The sequence below is a fragment of the Pollachius pollachius genome (genome assembly GCF_949987615.1).
Source record: "Pollachius pollachius genome assembly, chromosome: 4".
NCBI classification, from domain to species: Eukaryota; Metazoa; Chordata; class Actinopteri; order Gadiformes; family Gadidae; genus Pollachius; species Pollachius pollachius.
Window position 1 is genome coordinate 26,330,501 of NC_136937.1, and position 12,945 is coordinate 26,343,445.

The 12,945-nt window shown below is 48.7% G+C and overlaps 1 protein-coding gene across 1 annotated transcript in view; it reads left to right on the plus strand.

The window, feature by feature from the left end:
• Positions 1 to 12,945, plus strand: part of LOC307074234 (ATP-binding cassette sub-family C member 4-like) — a gene marked incomplete at both ends in the record, with an annotated part of 57,492 nt that overhangs the window by 10,588 nt on the left and 33,959 nt on the right. The window contains 6 exons of the mRNA XM_079734253.1: positions 1,920 to 2,008; positions 4,163 to 4,326; positions 4,508 to 4,734; positions 5,643 to 5,724; positions 10,090 to 10,311; positions 10,485 to 10,574. Coding sequence (XP_079590379.1) covers positions 1,920 to 2,008; positions 4,163 to 4,326; positions 4,508 to 4,734; positions 5,643 to 5,724; positions 10,090 to 10,311; positions 10,485 to 10,574 — 874 coding nt within the window. The remainder of the gene's footprint in view (positions 1 to 1,919; positions 2,009 to 4,162; positions 4,327 to 4,507; positions 4,735 to 5,642; positions 5,725 to 10,089; positions 10,312 to 10,484; positions 10,575 to 12,945) is intronic.

Consider the following 12,945-nt stretch of genomic DNA (forward strand, 5'->3'; position numbering starts at 1 on the left):
AAACCGTGAAGGCTGGACCGAAGTTCTATCCACAACGCCCCGTGATGCTTTGCGCGAATTGTAGGCTTCACTTCCGGTTAGTAACCGGCGGTTACTACGAGATTGATGTAAACAATCACCGTCTGTCATTCATTCATTAATTACAATGTGGGAACACAACCTCACCGAGTTAACAAACGGCAATATAATTATTCATTTGCCCTCTGCAGTAACTGCATGGGAAGACGAAGTTAAAAAATAATATAATTGACATATAATAACATATTGAGTCTGTGTCTTGTGATGGTAAGGTATGAAGGTATTATTATAGCAAAAGTCTTTAGCACCTGTAACTGCAGATTTTGAATGCGTACACTAAAGTCACAGCAAATTTGAAGTCGTATATATTTATTTTGCATGTGTACTCTAAAGACACAAATGTGTAACAGTACATTTGAAGTCGTAAATATTTTTTCTACCATTGTAAACACAAAATAGGGTCTACGAGTACGCAAGTCTGTGTTACAGGTGCACAAATCCTTAGTTTTGCAACATGTCTAGGTGGTACATGTGTAGCAAAAGTGATTGGTATCCGTATGAGGCAGAGCGTCTGTGGGCGGGACAAAATTGCAGCAGTAACCAATGTCGCCGGCAGGGGGTGCATTTTTCAAACTACACTTGGACCATCCAAGCAGACCATTAAAATACATTGAAGGACACTTGCGGCATGTTAATGCAATAATTTGGGGGGAATTCAGTTGAACTAAGTAATTTAATTTGACATAATGTAAGATACCCAACTCCGTTGTGTAGGATGCCCTCTTGGCTACTTTCAAGACTCCAGAAAGTAAGAGTTTGCTTGGATGGTCCCAGTGTAGTTTGAAAAATGCACCCCCTGCCGGCGACTTTCATTGGTTAGTGCTGCAATTTTGTGTGTTGGACTCTGAACTTACCTGAATATAAAAGGTTGAGGTTATGAAAGGTTGCTTATCAAAATAGTTGGTCGTCCACAGTTCTGGGGTACTCCGGTTTCTCCCGGCTCCAACTCTGTTTCGGGACAGGTGACAGTGCCTTTTAAAGGTTACCTCTCTCTCCTCGTTCCCCGCTGCAGGTGTTCCCTATTTCCCCAATTATCGAGACAAAAAGGACGTCTTCTGGCTCCGTCTGCTGGGTATGGGCGGTACACGCCCTCCACAACCTTTCCCCTGGGCCGTCCAGCCTGAGGGTTCGGGACGGGTTGCCACACTCCTCCACCGCTGGTTTACGCCTCGGGTTGTCTCCGACTGTCCATAGGCATGCATCTCGGCGGGACAGAGCGTCGGCGTTGGCATGTTCCCTGCCCAGCCTGTGGTCCACCTGGAACCTATAGTCCTGGAGTGCCAGGAACCACCTCGTCACCCGTCCGTTGGTGTCCTTCGCCCCGGCCATCCACCTCAGTGGTGCGTGATTGGTCACAAGCGTGAACTCCCGGCCCAGGAGGTAATATCTCAACTTGTCTAGGGCCAATTTGATGGCCAGGGCCTCCTTCTCCACGGTGGAGTAGTTCCTCTCGTTAGGTAGGAGCTTCCGGTTGATGTACGTCACCGGGTGTTCTTCTCTCGCCCGAACCTGGGAGAGTACCGCCCCCAGCCTTCCACTTTGGATGCGTCGGTGTGTACTATTAGGGGTAGAGAGAAGTCAGGGGTTATCAGAATGGGCTCGGAACAGAAGGCTCCCTTTGCTGCCTCCGTACACTTTACCCGGTCCGGCAGGGCCTTCCGGGTCAGCTCGTTCAGGGAGCTAGCCAGAGTGGCGAAGCCGGGGATAAATCTCTGGTAGTATCCTTCCAGCCCCAGGAATGATTTCATCTGTTTCTTGGTGGTGGGCCGGGATCAGTCCCGGATGGCGGCGACTTTGTTCTCCTGGGGTCGGATGTTCCCCCGTCACACCTGGTATCCCAGGTACGAGGTCTCCTCCAGCCCTAGGCGGCACTTGGTGGGGTTGGCTGTGAGCCCGGCTCTCCTCAGCTCCGCCAGGACCGCCCGCAGCTGTCGGAGGTGTATATCCCAGCTTGCGCTGTGTATAATGATGTCGTCAATATAGGCGGCTGCGTATGCCTGATGAGGCCGAAGGATCTGGTCCATCATCCTCTGGAATGTGGCCGGGGCGCCATGGATGCCAAAAGGAAGGACCGTGTACTCGTACAATCCCCCCGGGGTCGCAAACGCCGTTTTCTCCCTAGTGGCCCGGGTGAGTGGCACCTGCCAGTACCCCTTGGCAAGGTCCAGGGTGGTGAGGTAGCGGGCCGGTCCGAGCCGCCTGATCAGCTCATCTACCCTGGGCATGGGGTAGGCATCAAAGTCTGACACCCCGTTGAATATCCGGAAGTCATTGCAAAAGCGGAAGGTGCCGTCAGGTTTAGGGACCAGGACGACGGGACTAGACCATGCGCTGCGAGACTCCTCGATGACCCGGAGCCAGGGCATTCGGGTGACTTCCTCCCGGATGGCATTTCGACAGGCTTCTGGGACCCGGTAGGGGGGGATGCGCACCATGATGCCGGGCGCCGTCTTGATGTCATGGTGGGTCACTGTGGTTCAATTCAATTCAATTTTATTTGTATAGCCCTTAATCACCATTACGGTCTCAAAGGGCTTAACAGGCCAAATATTTATGACACCCCCCTTTACCCAAGCCCCCACAAGGGCAAGAAAAAACTCCCTTGAAATTAGCAAGGAAGAAATCTTGAGAAGAAACGCATAGTAGGGGATCCCTTCTTCCAGGGACGGCCAGGAGTGCAATGGGTGCCATAATTGACATACAGGTAAATACATGCACATCATGTTAAAATGGTGATGTGGTGCTGGCCGGTTGACCATGAGAGTCCAGGCATCCAGTCCAGTCACCGCAACATGCTAGAACAGACAGAATAGTGAATTAGAATGGAAAAGTACATAGTGGGAATGTATATTGTATTAACAAAAGCACAAACAAACAGAGTGGTCTTCACTTCGCATCTGTCGTTTTCATACTCCTATGTTCCAAATGCAAGATCGTAGAGGTGCGTTTTCAGCTTTCCTTTGAATAGCTCCACAGAGTCAGCTTCCCTGATCACTTGTGGCAGCCTATTCCATAGGAAGGGTGCTCGATAGGCAAATGCTCTCTGTCCAACCGATTTCTTTTTAACCTTCGTCAGTGAAAGAAGGCCAGCTCCCAAAGACCGGAGGGGCCGAGAAGGACTATAAGGAATGATCAGATCCTTCAAGTAGGATGGAGAAAATCCATGCAAGGCTTTATAGGTTAGCAGTAGCACCTTAAAGTCCGATCTGAAAGTTATTGGTAGCCAGTGCAGAGAGGCGAGAATAGGTACGATATGATCAAACCTTCTCGTTCTGGTCAGCAGTCTAGCTGCAGCATTCTGTACAAGCTGTAGACTTTTTGTGGTAGATTTTGGTAGTCCCGAGAACAGTGCATTGCAATAATCCAGTCTTGATGAAACAAATGCATGAATCAGTGTTTCTGTATCCGCTGCAGATAAAATTGGTCTGATTATTGCAATGTTTCTCAGATGGAAAAAGGCAATTCTAGTTATACTTCTAACAAGTTGGTTAAAGCACAGTTGAGGGTCGAACAGGACACTAAGATTGTTGACAGATGCACTCTGTGGGATTGCAAGGCCATCCAACCACAGTGAGACTTCCTCAAACTCTCTCCGGTCCCACTTCGAGCCGATAATTATCACCTCTGTCTTCCCAGTGTTAAGCTGTAGGAAGTTTTGTGACATCCAGCCCTTCACCGCAGCCAGACAGGACTCAACCCTCTGGATCTGGGCAGAGTCCCCTGAATCTACTGGAATGAAGAGCTGGGTGTCGTCTTCGTAGCAGTGGAAACTATTTCCGAAGCTGCAGATAACGTCGCCCAAGGGAAGCATGTAGATTGCAAAAAGTAATGGACCAAGGACCGACCCTTGTGGTTCGCCAAAGCGTAGTTTGCAGTGTTTTGATTCTGAACCCTCATGGAGCACGAATTGGGTTCTATCTGTGAGGTACGATTCAAGCCAGCCAAGAGCCGTACCCCCGAAACCAACATAGTGCTCAAGATGGTGAAGAAGAGTGCTATGGTCGATCGTGTTGAACGCAGCACTCAGGTCCAGCAGCACAAGCATTGAGCTTGTATTTTTGTCCTCCCGGGTATCTCTGAAAAGACATCCTGGTGCTGAAGGATGACCTCTTTAAGATCCTGCTTCTGGGCAGGACTGAGATTTTCCCCCATGGAGACCACTGGTATGTCACGCCGGGCGGCCAGCACGAGGCGAGCCGGCGCCGGCGGGGGTGGTCCAGACCTCCACTGCTTCAGCAGATTGACGTGGTATAGCTGGGTGGGTTTTCGTCTCCCTGGCTGCCGCACCGGGTAGTTCACCTCCCCCACCTGGTCGACGACCTCATAAGGCCCCTGCCACTTGGCCAAGAATTTGCACTCCGCCGTCGGAATGAGTATCATGACCAGGTCTCTGGGCCGGAACACGCGTAGCTGGGCCCCCCGGTTGTAGACCAGGGCCTGGGCCTGCTGGGCCTGCCGAAGGTGGTCCCGGACGATGGACCTGGGCCATGCGGTCCCTCACCTGCTCCTCATGGTCGACCATGGTTCGATGGGGGGACGGTCGACTCTCCCACGCCTCCTTGGCGAGGTCGAGGAGCCCCCTGGGTCTTCTCCCGCACAACAGCTCGAAGGGGGAGAAACCCGTCGAGGCTTGGTGTACTTCGCGGACTGCGAAGAGTACGTGGGGCAGGAGCTGGTCCCAGTTCTTCCCATCCGCATCCATGACCTTCTTCAACATTCGTTTTAACGTTTTTATTAAAGCGTTCCACAAACCCGTCGGTCTGGGGGTGGTAAACCGAGGTCCGTAGCTGGGTCACCTGGAGGAGACTGAGCAGTTGTTTCATGACTCGGGACATAAAACAGGACCCCTGGTCGGTTAGCACTTTGCTGGCTATCCCTACCCTACTGAACTGCAGCATTAGCTCCTTGGCTACCGCCTTGGTGGTGGCGGCACGGAGGGGAAGGGCTTCGGTGTACCTGGTGGCGTAATCCACGATGACTAGTATATATCTATGTCCCCTGCTGGTCTTCGGGAGTGGGCCGACAATGTCCAGAGCTATCCGGTCAAACGGGACTTCAATGATCGGCATGGGGATCAGGGGGTTTCGTACCGAGGGTCTCGGGGCTGTGCGCTAGCATTTGGGGCAGGACTGACAATATCGGACCACGTCTCCTTTCATCCTGGACCAGTAGAACCTAGCTAGAATCCTTTCCCTGGTTTTATCCATGCCTAAATGGGCCCCTAGCAGGTGGGAGTGGGCCATGAACAGCACCTTACTAACATAGGGCCGGGGTACTAGCAATTGTTCTATCACTTTCCCCCCCTTCACAACAACCCGATATAGCAGGCCCCCCTTGGTGCTAAGGTGAGGGTGTGGTAGACAACTCACCGAATCCCTCGCTTGTTCTTCACTGGCGAGGACATGGCTCCAGGTGTGCTTCAGGGCGTCGTCCTGTAGCTGGGCGCTGGCGAACTGTCCGGTTCGATCTGTTCTCCCCCCCCCGGTCGGGAAGAAATCCGAAAACTCTGTGAGATGGGAGCTCTCGGATCCTCCCTGTGGGCCGGTCTGCTCGGTCACCATCAGGGTGTCCGGCGTGTCCAAGGGTGATCCCGCCGACTCCGCTCGGTGGGGTCCTCCCGTCGAGTGGGCTGTTGTGCCCACCGGGGTGGGTCCGCCCTCCTTGGTCCCACCGTCCTCCGGTGATGATTCCGCTGGGGTTGTGGGGGCCAATCTAGCCCCATAAGCGGGTCGAACCGCTCGCCCAGGCCGTCGTGGTTGGTCTCGCAGGGGACGGGGACCTGAGACGGGGTTCCACAGGCGGGTCAATATGGGGCAGTCCCTGCCTATGAGCAGGGGTATGGGCAGGTTGGGCATGATCCCGGCCCGTGTCACATACACCTCTCGGGGGGTCCTCACGACCACGTGACACGTGTCTTATGTGCAGGTGTCCCCATGTACACACGCGACCTCGATCGGCTCGCCTTGTTCCCTACACGTACGGGGATATTTGGGGCTCTGGGTTTCTGGTGGGCCCAGCAGACAGAAAAGTTACCTGTCATCCTCCCTTTCCTGATGCTCATAGTCATCACTGGCATCGTCGTGCTCCGCCTCTGAGTCTTCTTCAGAAGTTGTGGCACTGGCAACGTCTGCATGCGTTTGGAACAAAGCCACCATATTGCTGCCATTGTCAGTAATCGTTGTGAGGACCTTCTCTCTGGGGATCCCCCATTATTCCATTGACTCCTCTACAAGTGTACTAATTGACTCTGCAGTGTGAGGGTGAACCATCTCCTTCAGCTTCAGGAGTTTGTGTTCAGCCTTGTTCTCCTCAGGGTTGAAGTAACAGGCGCTGACTCCCAGAAAGGCTGCTGTAAGCCCCTTTTTAGTCCAAATATCCAACCTTGTAGTCAGGGGCGTAGGAATGAGTTTAACATTGGGGGGGACACATATCGGAAACCTGACAGATCCGGGATAGTTTTTAGGTGGGACAATTGTGTCTCCGATATTGGAGGGGACACGTCCCCTCCGTCCCCCCCGGTTCCTACGCCCTTGCTTGTAGTTATTCTGCGTGCTGTGGCCAGGTTTTGTTTGATCTTTTCTTTCTCTTCTTTGTACATTTTTTCAATCAAGTTTAAAATTGCATGTCTTTTTGCACTTTGAACTTTTTGTCCATTTTTGCCATTATGGCGATGAACTCCTCATCTTCCACAATTCGTGCTGGGACTCCTGTGCGACCTATCAACTGCGCTATCCCCTCCTCTTTGGTTCGTTGCTCTGTTGGGTTGTTGTTGTACATCCTTGTGGCAAAGAATTCCTGAACACTAGTTGGCTTGTCCATCTTCCTGGGCGGGACTTGCTTCACTGATGCTCTTTCTGGAATCTAGCACAGGAAGATACAATGTCAGGACAAATGCAGCCAGTGGAAAATCGAACTGTTCTAAATATTATGTAGCGTTAGGGCTCGATATCTTCAAGCAAAATGTCAATATAAGATAAATATTAAATATTTGTTGACGCAATAACATAGTTGCCGTTGCCGCGCTCCAACTCGTCATTCTACATCGGTGGTGCCGCTGTGCTTTCATTTCCAGCCTGCCTGCGTCGCTGTGCTCGTTAACCTGTAACCTAGCAACCCCCGTTGCTAGGTTACTTGTTTATGTTTTATGTTTGGGTCTCACGGAGTGAGAAACTAAAAATTATCATGGAGTTACCGTTATTACTATACCAACCTACTGTTTTACCGTTACTATTCCTACCATTCGGAATTGAATACAGTTTGACACTGCCTCGTATTTGAGAACATTACAATATAATATATAATATCACGGCCAAAAGCTGACTAAAGTGGCCTAAAGCTAACGTTAAAATTAACCACAGCCTCATGAGTTGGCATGTGGAAAGTACAGTTACGTTAATGTCTTGACTTACCTCGATTTCATGATGGAATGCCATGAGATGTCTCTTGAGATTCGTGGTATTTTTTCCTGTGATTTTGTGGCTGCATTTCTCCCCATTTTTTTCAACAACACATTCCGTTTTCTTTTCCACTTCTATTTAATGAAAGTGTATCCAAATGTCGTTTCTTCTTTTTCTCCCAAAGACGATCCCCGGCTGGCCGGCCATCATTCCCTTTCTCTGTGTCAGACTTAACTTTGTTTCTCAAGGTTTCATTAACGCTACCCCCACAGCTGCGTCTTCTTAATCTAAATAGATAAATAAATAATAATGCCATGACAAGTGACCTGTATCAGGTCGCGAGCGTCTGCGCAGTGCGACCAGATACATCCCCAGAATTAAACAAGGCGAAACAACGTTACAACAATTTTTATCGCCTAGTTCAGGTAAACGAAAATGAAGAGAAATTTTAGCAGTTTTGTCTTGTAAATCACATTTAGTTTTGTTTTTAATCGTCAACAATATTTTATTATGTATTTAATTATAGTTATTGTCACATGACCAGCTTTTACGTTGCATCTCGTCTCATTTTCGTCACGTGATAAAGGTTCGTTGACGACAACATTTAGTCAGAATTTTCGTTGACAAAAGCAACACTAGAAAGGACCCTAGTCATGCTACTGAAGAGGTTTGGTGCTATTTTTAGCAATATTAGTGGTTCAAAAATGCAGATTTGGAAGCAAAACTCAATGCCCCAAGCCCATAACATGGACGCCAAACATTGCGCTGGGCAAACTTTAATACTCAATTTTCAATGAAAAAGGTATCTGGAGGGCTTATTTGATGGGTTTTCATGCCAAAACTGTCACATGTCGCCAATTCTGACTTTCTGTTCTCTGTGTTTTTTTCCGTCTAATTATGTTTCTTATTAAGCAGACTCACCTGCCCCCTGTTAATTAGTCATGTTATTTGTTCAGCCATTTTGTTTCACAGTATTTAAGCCTGATCTTTGCACTCTGTCTCTGTTGAGTCTTCACTGAACCCCTGTGAGTAAAACCTTAGTTTTGAACGGTGTATTTTGGATTTGCTGATTGCCTTCTTGTACTTTGACCCTGGGTTGTTTCTTTACTCTGAGTTTTGGATTACCCTGTGGACTTGTTCGCTCTTTCTGGATTGATCTTGTTGCCAACCTTTTCCTGTCTGTTTACCCTGCCTTTTGGATTACCCCTTGGATGTACTGTCGATGTGCTTTGCCTTTTTTGGATTCTGGGACTGAGTTTTTGTGTTTTTTGCTTTTTGGGATTTTTGGACTGAGTTTATATTTTTGGATCTTTTGAGCTTTATTGGAACTTTATTTTTTCTGAGGATTAAATACCTAAAAACGTATCCTGCTTTTGCTTCGCACTTGAGTCACCCTAGATCTCTGTGTACCAAACCGTGACAAAAACAATGACCCTGTGTTCAATTTACGCCGGAATTACACTTTAACCTTTTCCTTAACTGCCAAATCGGATACTGCGAATCGGATGCTAACTTCAGCGTCCTGCAGGATACCTAGTGCTCGTTTTACACCAAACACAAGTTTTAGCCACTTGGGGACGATAGGCATGCTAGGGGCTATCATATTAATGTTAGAAAACCTCAAAGTGAGATTTTCATGCCATGGGACCTTTAAGACGTCGTTGCAGCTGAGCAGGGATGGAGCTCGAGAGGATGAGCTCGTTCGGACGATGCCCTCGTGGTCAACCGAGCAGGCTACTATCTGGCTTTGAAGCTGGGCTAGTTCGCGCCTACTAGCATTTATCTTCTCCATAAAAACTTCACAAACGGTCGCCAAAAACATTGTAAACATGCTATTACACTTTTATAAGACGCACTGTCCTTGTGTCTAAAAGTATTGACCGTCACACACATTAAACTTGGTATTTCACCAACCTTCCAGTGTTATCACTCATGTCTTTCCTCTTCTCCGCATGTCATTTTTTTTTCTCACGTTTCCTCAAAGTGCGTCTTCCTGACCTCTCACCCCGACTTCTGATTGTTCATTACTCCAATCATTAGTATAAATGCATGAATTTTTACTTAGACAATTTTTAACACATGTACATAGTATTTAAAGATTAAAACAGTTTTAGCCTTCAATAAGACACATTTGAAAATAATAAAAACAAAACAAAAGAGTTATGAAATGCCCAAAATCCCATAGGGCTACAGTCATAAAAAAATGTGTTTTACTCCTTTTTTCTCTAAGTTATGGCCTTACAGTAACAGTAACAGTGATACAATGGCATAGATGAATTTGTGGTCAATCATATAAGAGATGTTAACATAAATGGTTTTGAGCTCACTGGCTCTTTAAGTCTACAGTGAAATTCAACTGATTAAATTAAAACCCAAGCAGTTTTCGTTGATAGCATACCTTCTACAGATGACTAAAAATGAAATCTAAAAACTCTCCTGGAGTTTTTATTTTCTCCTAAATGCAATTTTCTTCATCGACTCTAACCTTTACCTTACCCTGATATCTCAACATAATCAATTGGCGTTCACTGAGAATTGGCGGACTTGCATAGAAGCGAAAGTTTCTGCTGAATGTTACATGGATCGTCTGAATGGAACCACTCTCTGCTCTCAGGAGGCGACCAAGATTGTCCAGCCGGTGCTGCTGGGGTACCTGTTGCGCTACTTTGAGACTTACGACCCCAACGACTACCATGGTTTGCAACTGGCATTCTGCTACGCCCTTGGCATGTCCCTATGCTCTCTTCTGCTGGCGGTTATCCAAAACATATACTACCATTATCAGATGATGGGCATGAAGATACGGGTTGCTCTGTGTCACATGATCTACAAGAAGGTGAGCCTATTGGACGGGGCTGGGGGGGAGGGGTTTGAAACGGGGTGTAGTTTACTTGCAATTCGGAGGTAACATATTTTTTTAACAGGTCTGGGACGTGGTTGGTTAACTTTCCCAACCATGGTAAGACCCTGTGGTGTGTCGGCATTAATGCTTTTATTCCCTCCATCCAGGCCTTATGTCTCAGCCACTTGGCCACAGGGAAAACTACCACAGGTCAGATCGTCAACCTCCTCTCCAACGACGTTGGCAAGTTTGACGAAGTATGTGAAATATCCACAGACCAGGCTGGTTAGGCCAAGACGTTTGCTCAAAGTTGCTGAATGCAGTTAATTTTACAGACAAATTAGCATGGCATTCATAGCTCATTCAATCCAAAAAGGCATTCTTGAGTGTGATTTCTTAGCCCTCCTTTATGACATGTATCGAATTAATTCCCTGGGAAGTTTCTTTACTAAAAGCGTAGTTGCTAAATGCCCAAATATAAGTACGTCTCTTACAGACTACACACACTGACGATTGAATTTGATTTCAAATAGCTAAAGGCCTAGAAAATGACGTATGCAAATTAGTAATGTAAGCATTAAGCATACATAGCGTATTTTTTAACAATTGAAACGTGTGTTTATTTACTAATTTGTTGACCTACTCTTTTGTCTGGCAGGTTCATTATATCATCCCTGACAAAAAAAGTCACAACCTACAATATATTCTATTTCAAGTAGGCTACACCGTCTAGGCTTCGCCTTATGGGCTTGTCCCGTGCGCGTGCTTGCGTGCACTGAAAATTTCCGCTATGAAGCAATAAACGTGGGCACCGCCCACATTCCCAACGGCACTGTGTATGTAAAGCGGCACAGAGCAGCATTCGTCCTCCCTTTTCTTTCAGCAAATACTGAAACCAGTCAACTACTACTAAGTCCACAGAGGTAAGGCCTCTCTGCTGCTCCTGCCCAGCGGCACATTCAGCAGCACCCCAGTGGAGCCACGCCGTTCGCTTCGACGGTGCCAGTGAAGTCGGCATCATAGAAGAAGACTTAACATGGTGGAGGAAAACCCCTAAAAGCGGTCTACTTTCCAGACGCCAGATGATGCCGAGCGTAGTGCCGCTGCCTCCCACCATCGCCAAACAGCTCGCCGCTCTGTGGGATAGACATGTGTCTGTGCCTCACTGAGCTCTGCGGATGTTACGAACATAACCTGCCCTTCTCTGCCTGTCGGCCATGACAAAACAACGTGGAAAACGGTCCAGTCCCCTAGACCCCGACATTTCCCCCTCTTCTCCCTACAGTCGGTTCGATTCAAGGAGAAGGCGGAGTTGCTCGTGGCACGTTCCTCTATCGCTCGGTCTCTTCGGCCTGCCTCCGCTTGCAGGCGAGCCAGACATCACACACGTGACGGTGGGAGGGGCAAGACAGCTTTAATCAGCTGTCGCCCTCTCCCGGAGCGCTTTGCGTGTTGGCGAGACCGACGTTATTTCTACAACATGGTTGGATATCACGCTGAGGTGGGGACCTCAGCATGGCTTGCAGACAAGCAACTCCATCACACACACAGTGTGAAGATGCCCTCCCTTGCGGTTATAGGGCGGCGTAGTATAGCCAGGGTTCTCCTGCCTCCATGCGGGAGAACCCTCTACAGTTGGTTTGCTGTATGGAGAAGGCGGAGATGCCTGTTATGCTCGTGGCACTGTCCTCTGTCGCTTCAGCCTGCCCTGCAGCGGTATTCTCCGCCTGAAGACGAGCAATTCCATCACTCCGCGCCTCTCGTTGGGAAGGGGCCGTGTTGCTCGCTGCAGTTGGCTGCTTGGGTTTTTCCTAGCTCTGCCCCCAGTGGCTTTGTTGCTCTGCATCGCCCTTTTTTCATATATTCTATGAAATGGGGTTGAGTCAGAAGTTACAGACTCGCTCTATTCTCATGATCATCGCTTTTCGTGCTCTTAGGAGAATGTAGGGTTAATTATAGAGCCGTTGTGTTTTGCACACCTTTGGCCTATTGAGAGACGAGCCCATTATCGATCTTGTGTCTTCAGCAAATTGGTTGTCACGCAGAAAAATGCTCATCACCAGAGCGTTGTTCTGAAAGATTAAGAGCTGTGTGAGGGGGGGCGCTTGGTTCACATTGCTGGATCTCAAGGATGTTTTTCTACCCCTGTTACTATTCACAAGGCTCACAGGAGATTTCCCTATGTCGCCTTCATGAGCGTTGCGTATGTCTGACAGCAACTGCCATCCGCTTGCTCTCTGGCCCCGCGCACCTCCTCATAGTGTGTGGGGGTTGTGCTGCTGCCACCCAGGCGTCAAGGGATATATACTATTTTGTATCTCGACGACCTGCTTGTCCTGAGCCTCAGAGGAAGCTGCGAGACGTGACACCATGACGGCAATAAACGATCACTCGATCTACCTTGGGTTTAGCCATCAACTGGAAAGCTCTCACCGCTCCCCAGCCGTCGGCTAGTCTATTGGAGTTTCCCTAGATGACGGCGAGGCTCTAGCCTCCTCTGCGAGATGCAGTCCTTTGGCACACACGCTCCGCTTTCGCAGGAGCGTGACCGCACTGTCTATAATGCACCTGTCGGGGCAGATGGCAGCTGCCAACCCTGTGGTTCCCCTGTGTCTGCCCCTTTTTGTG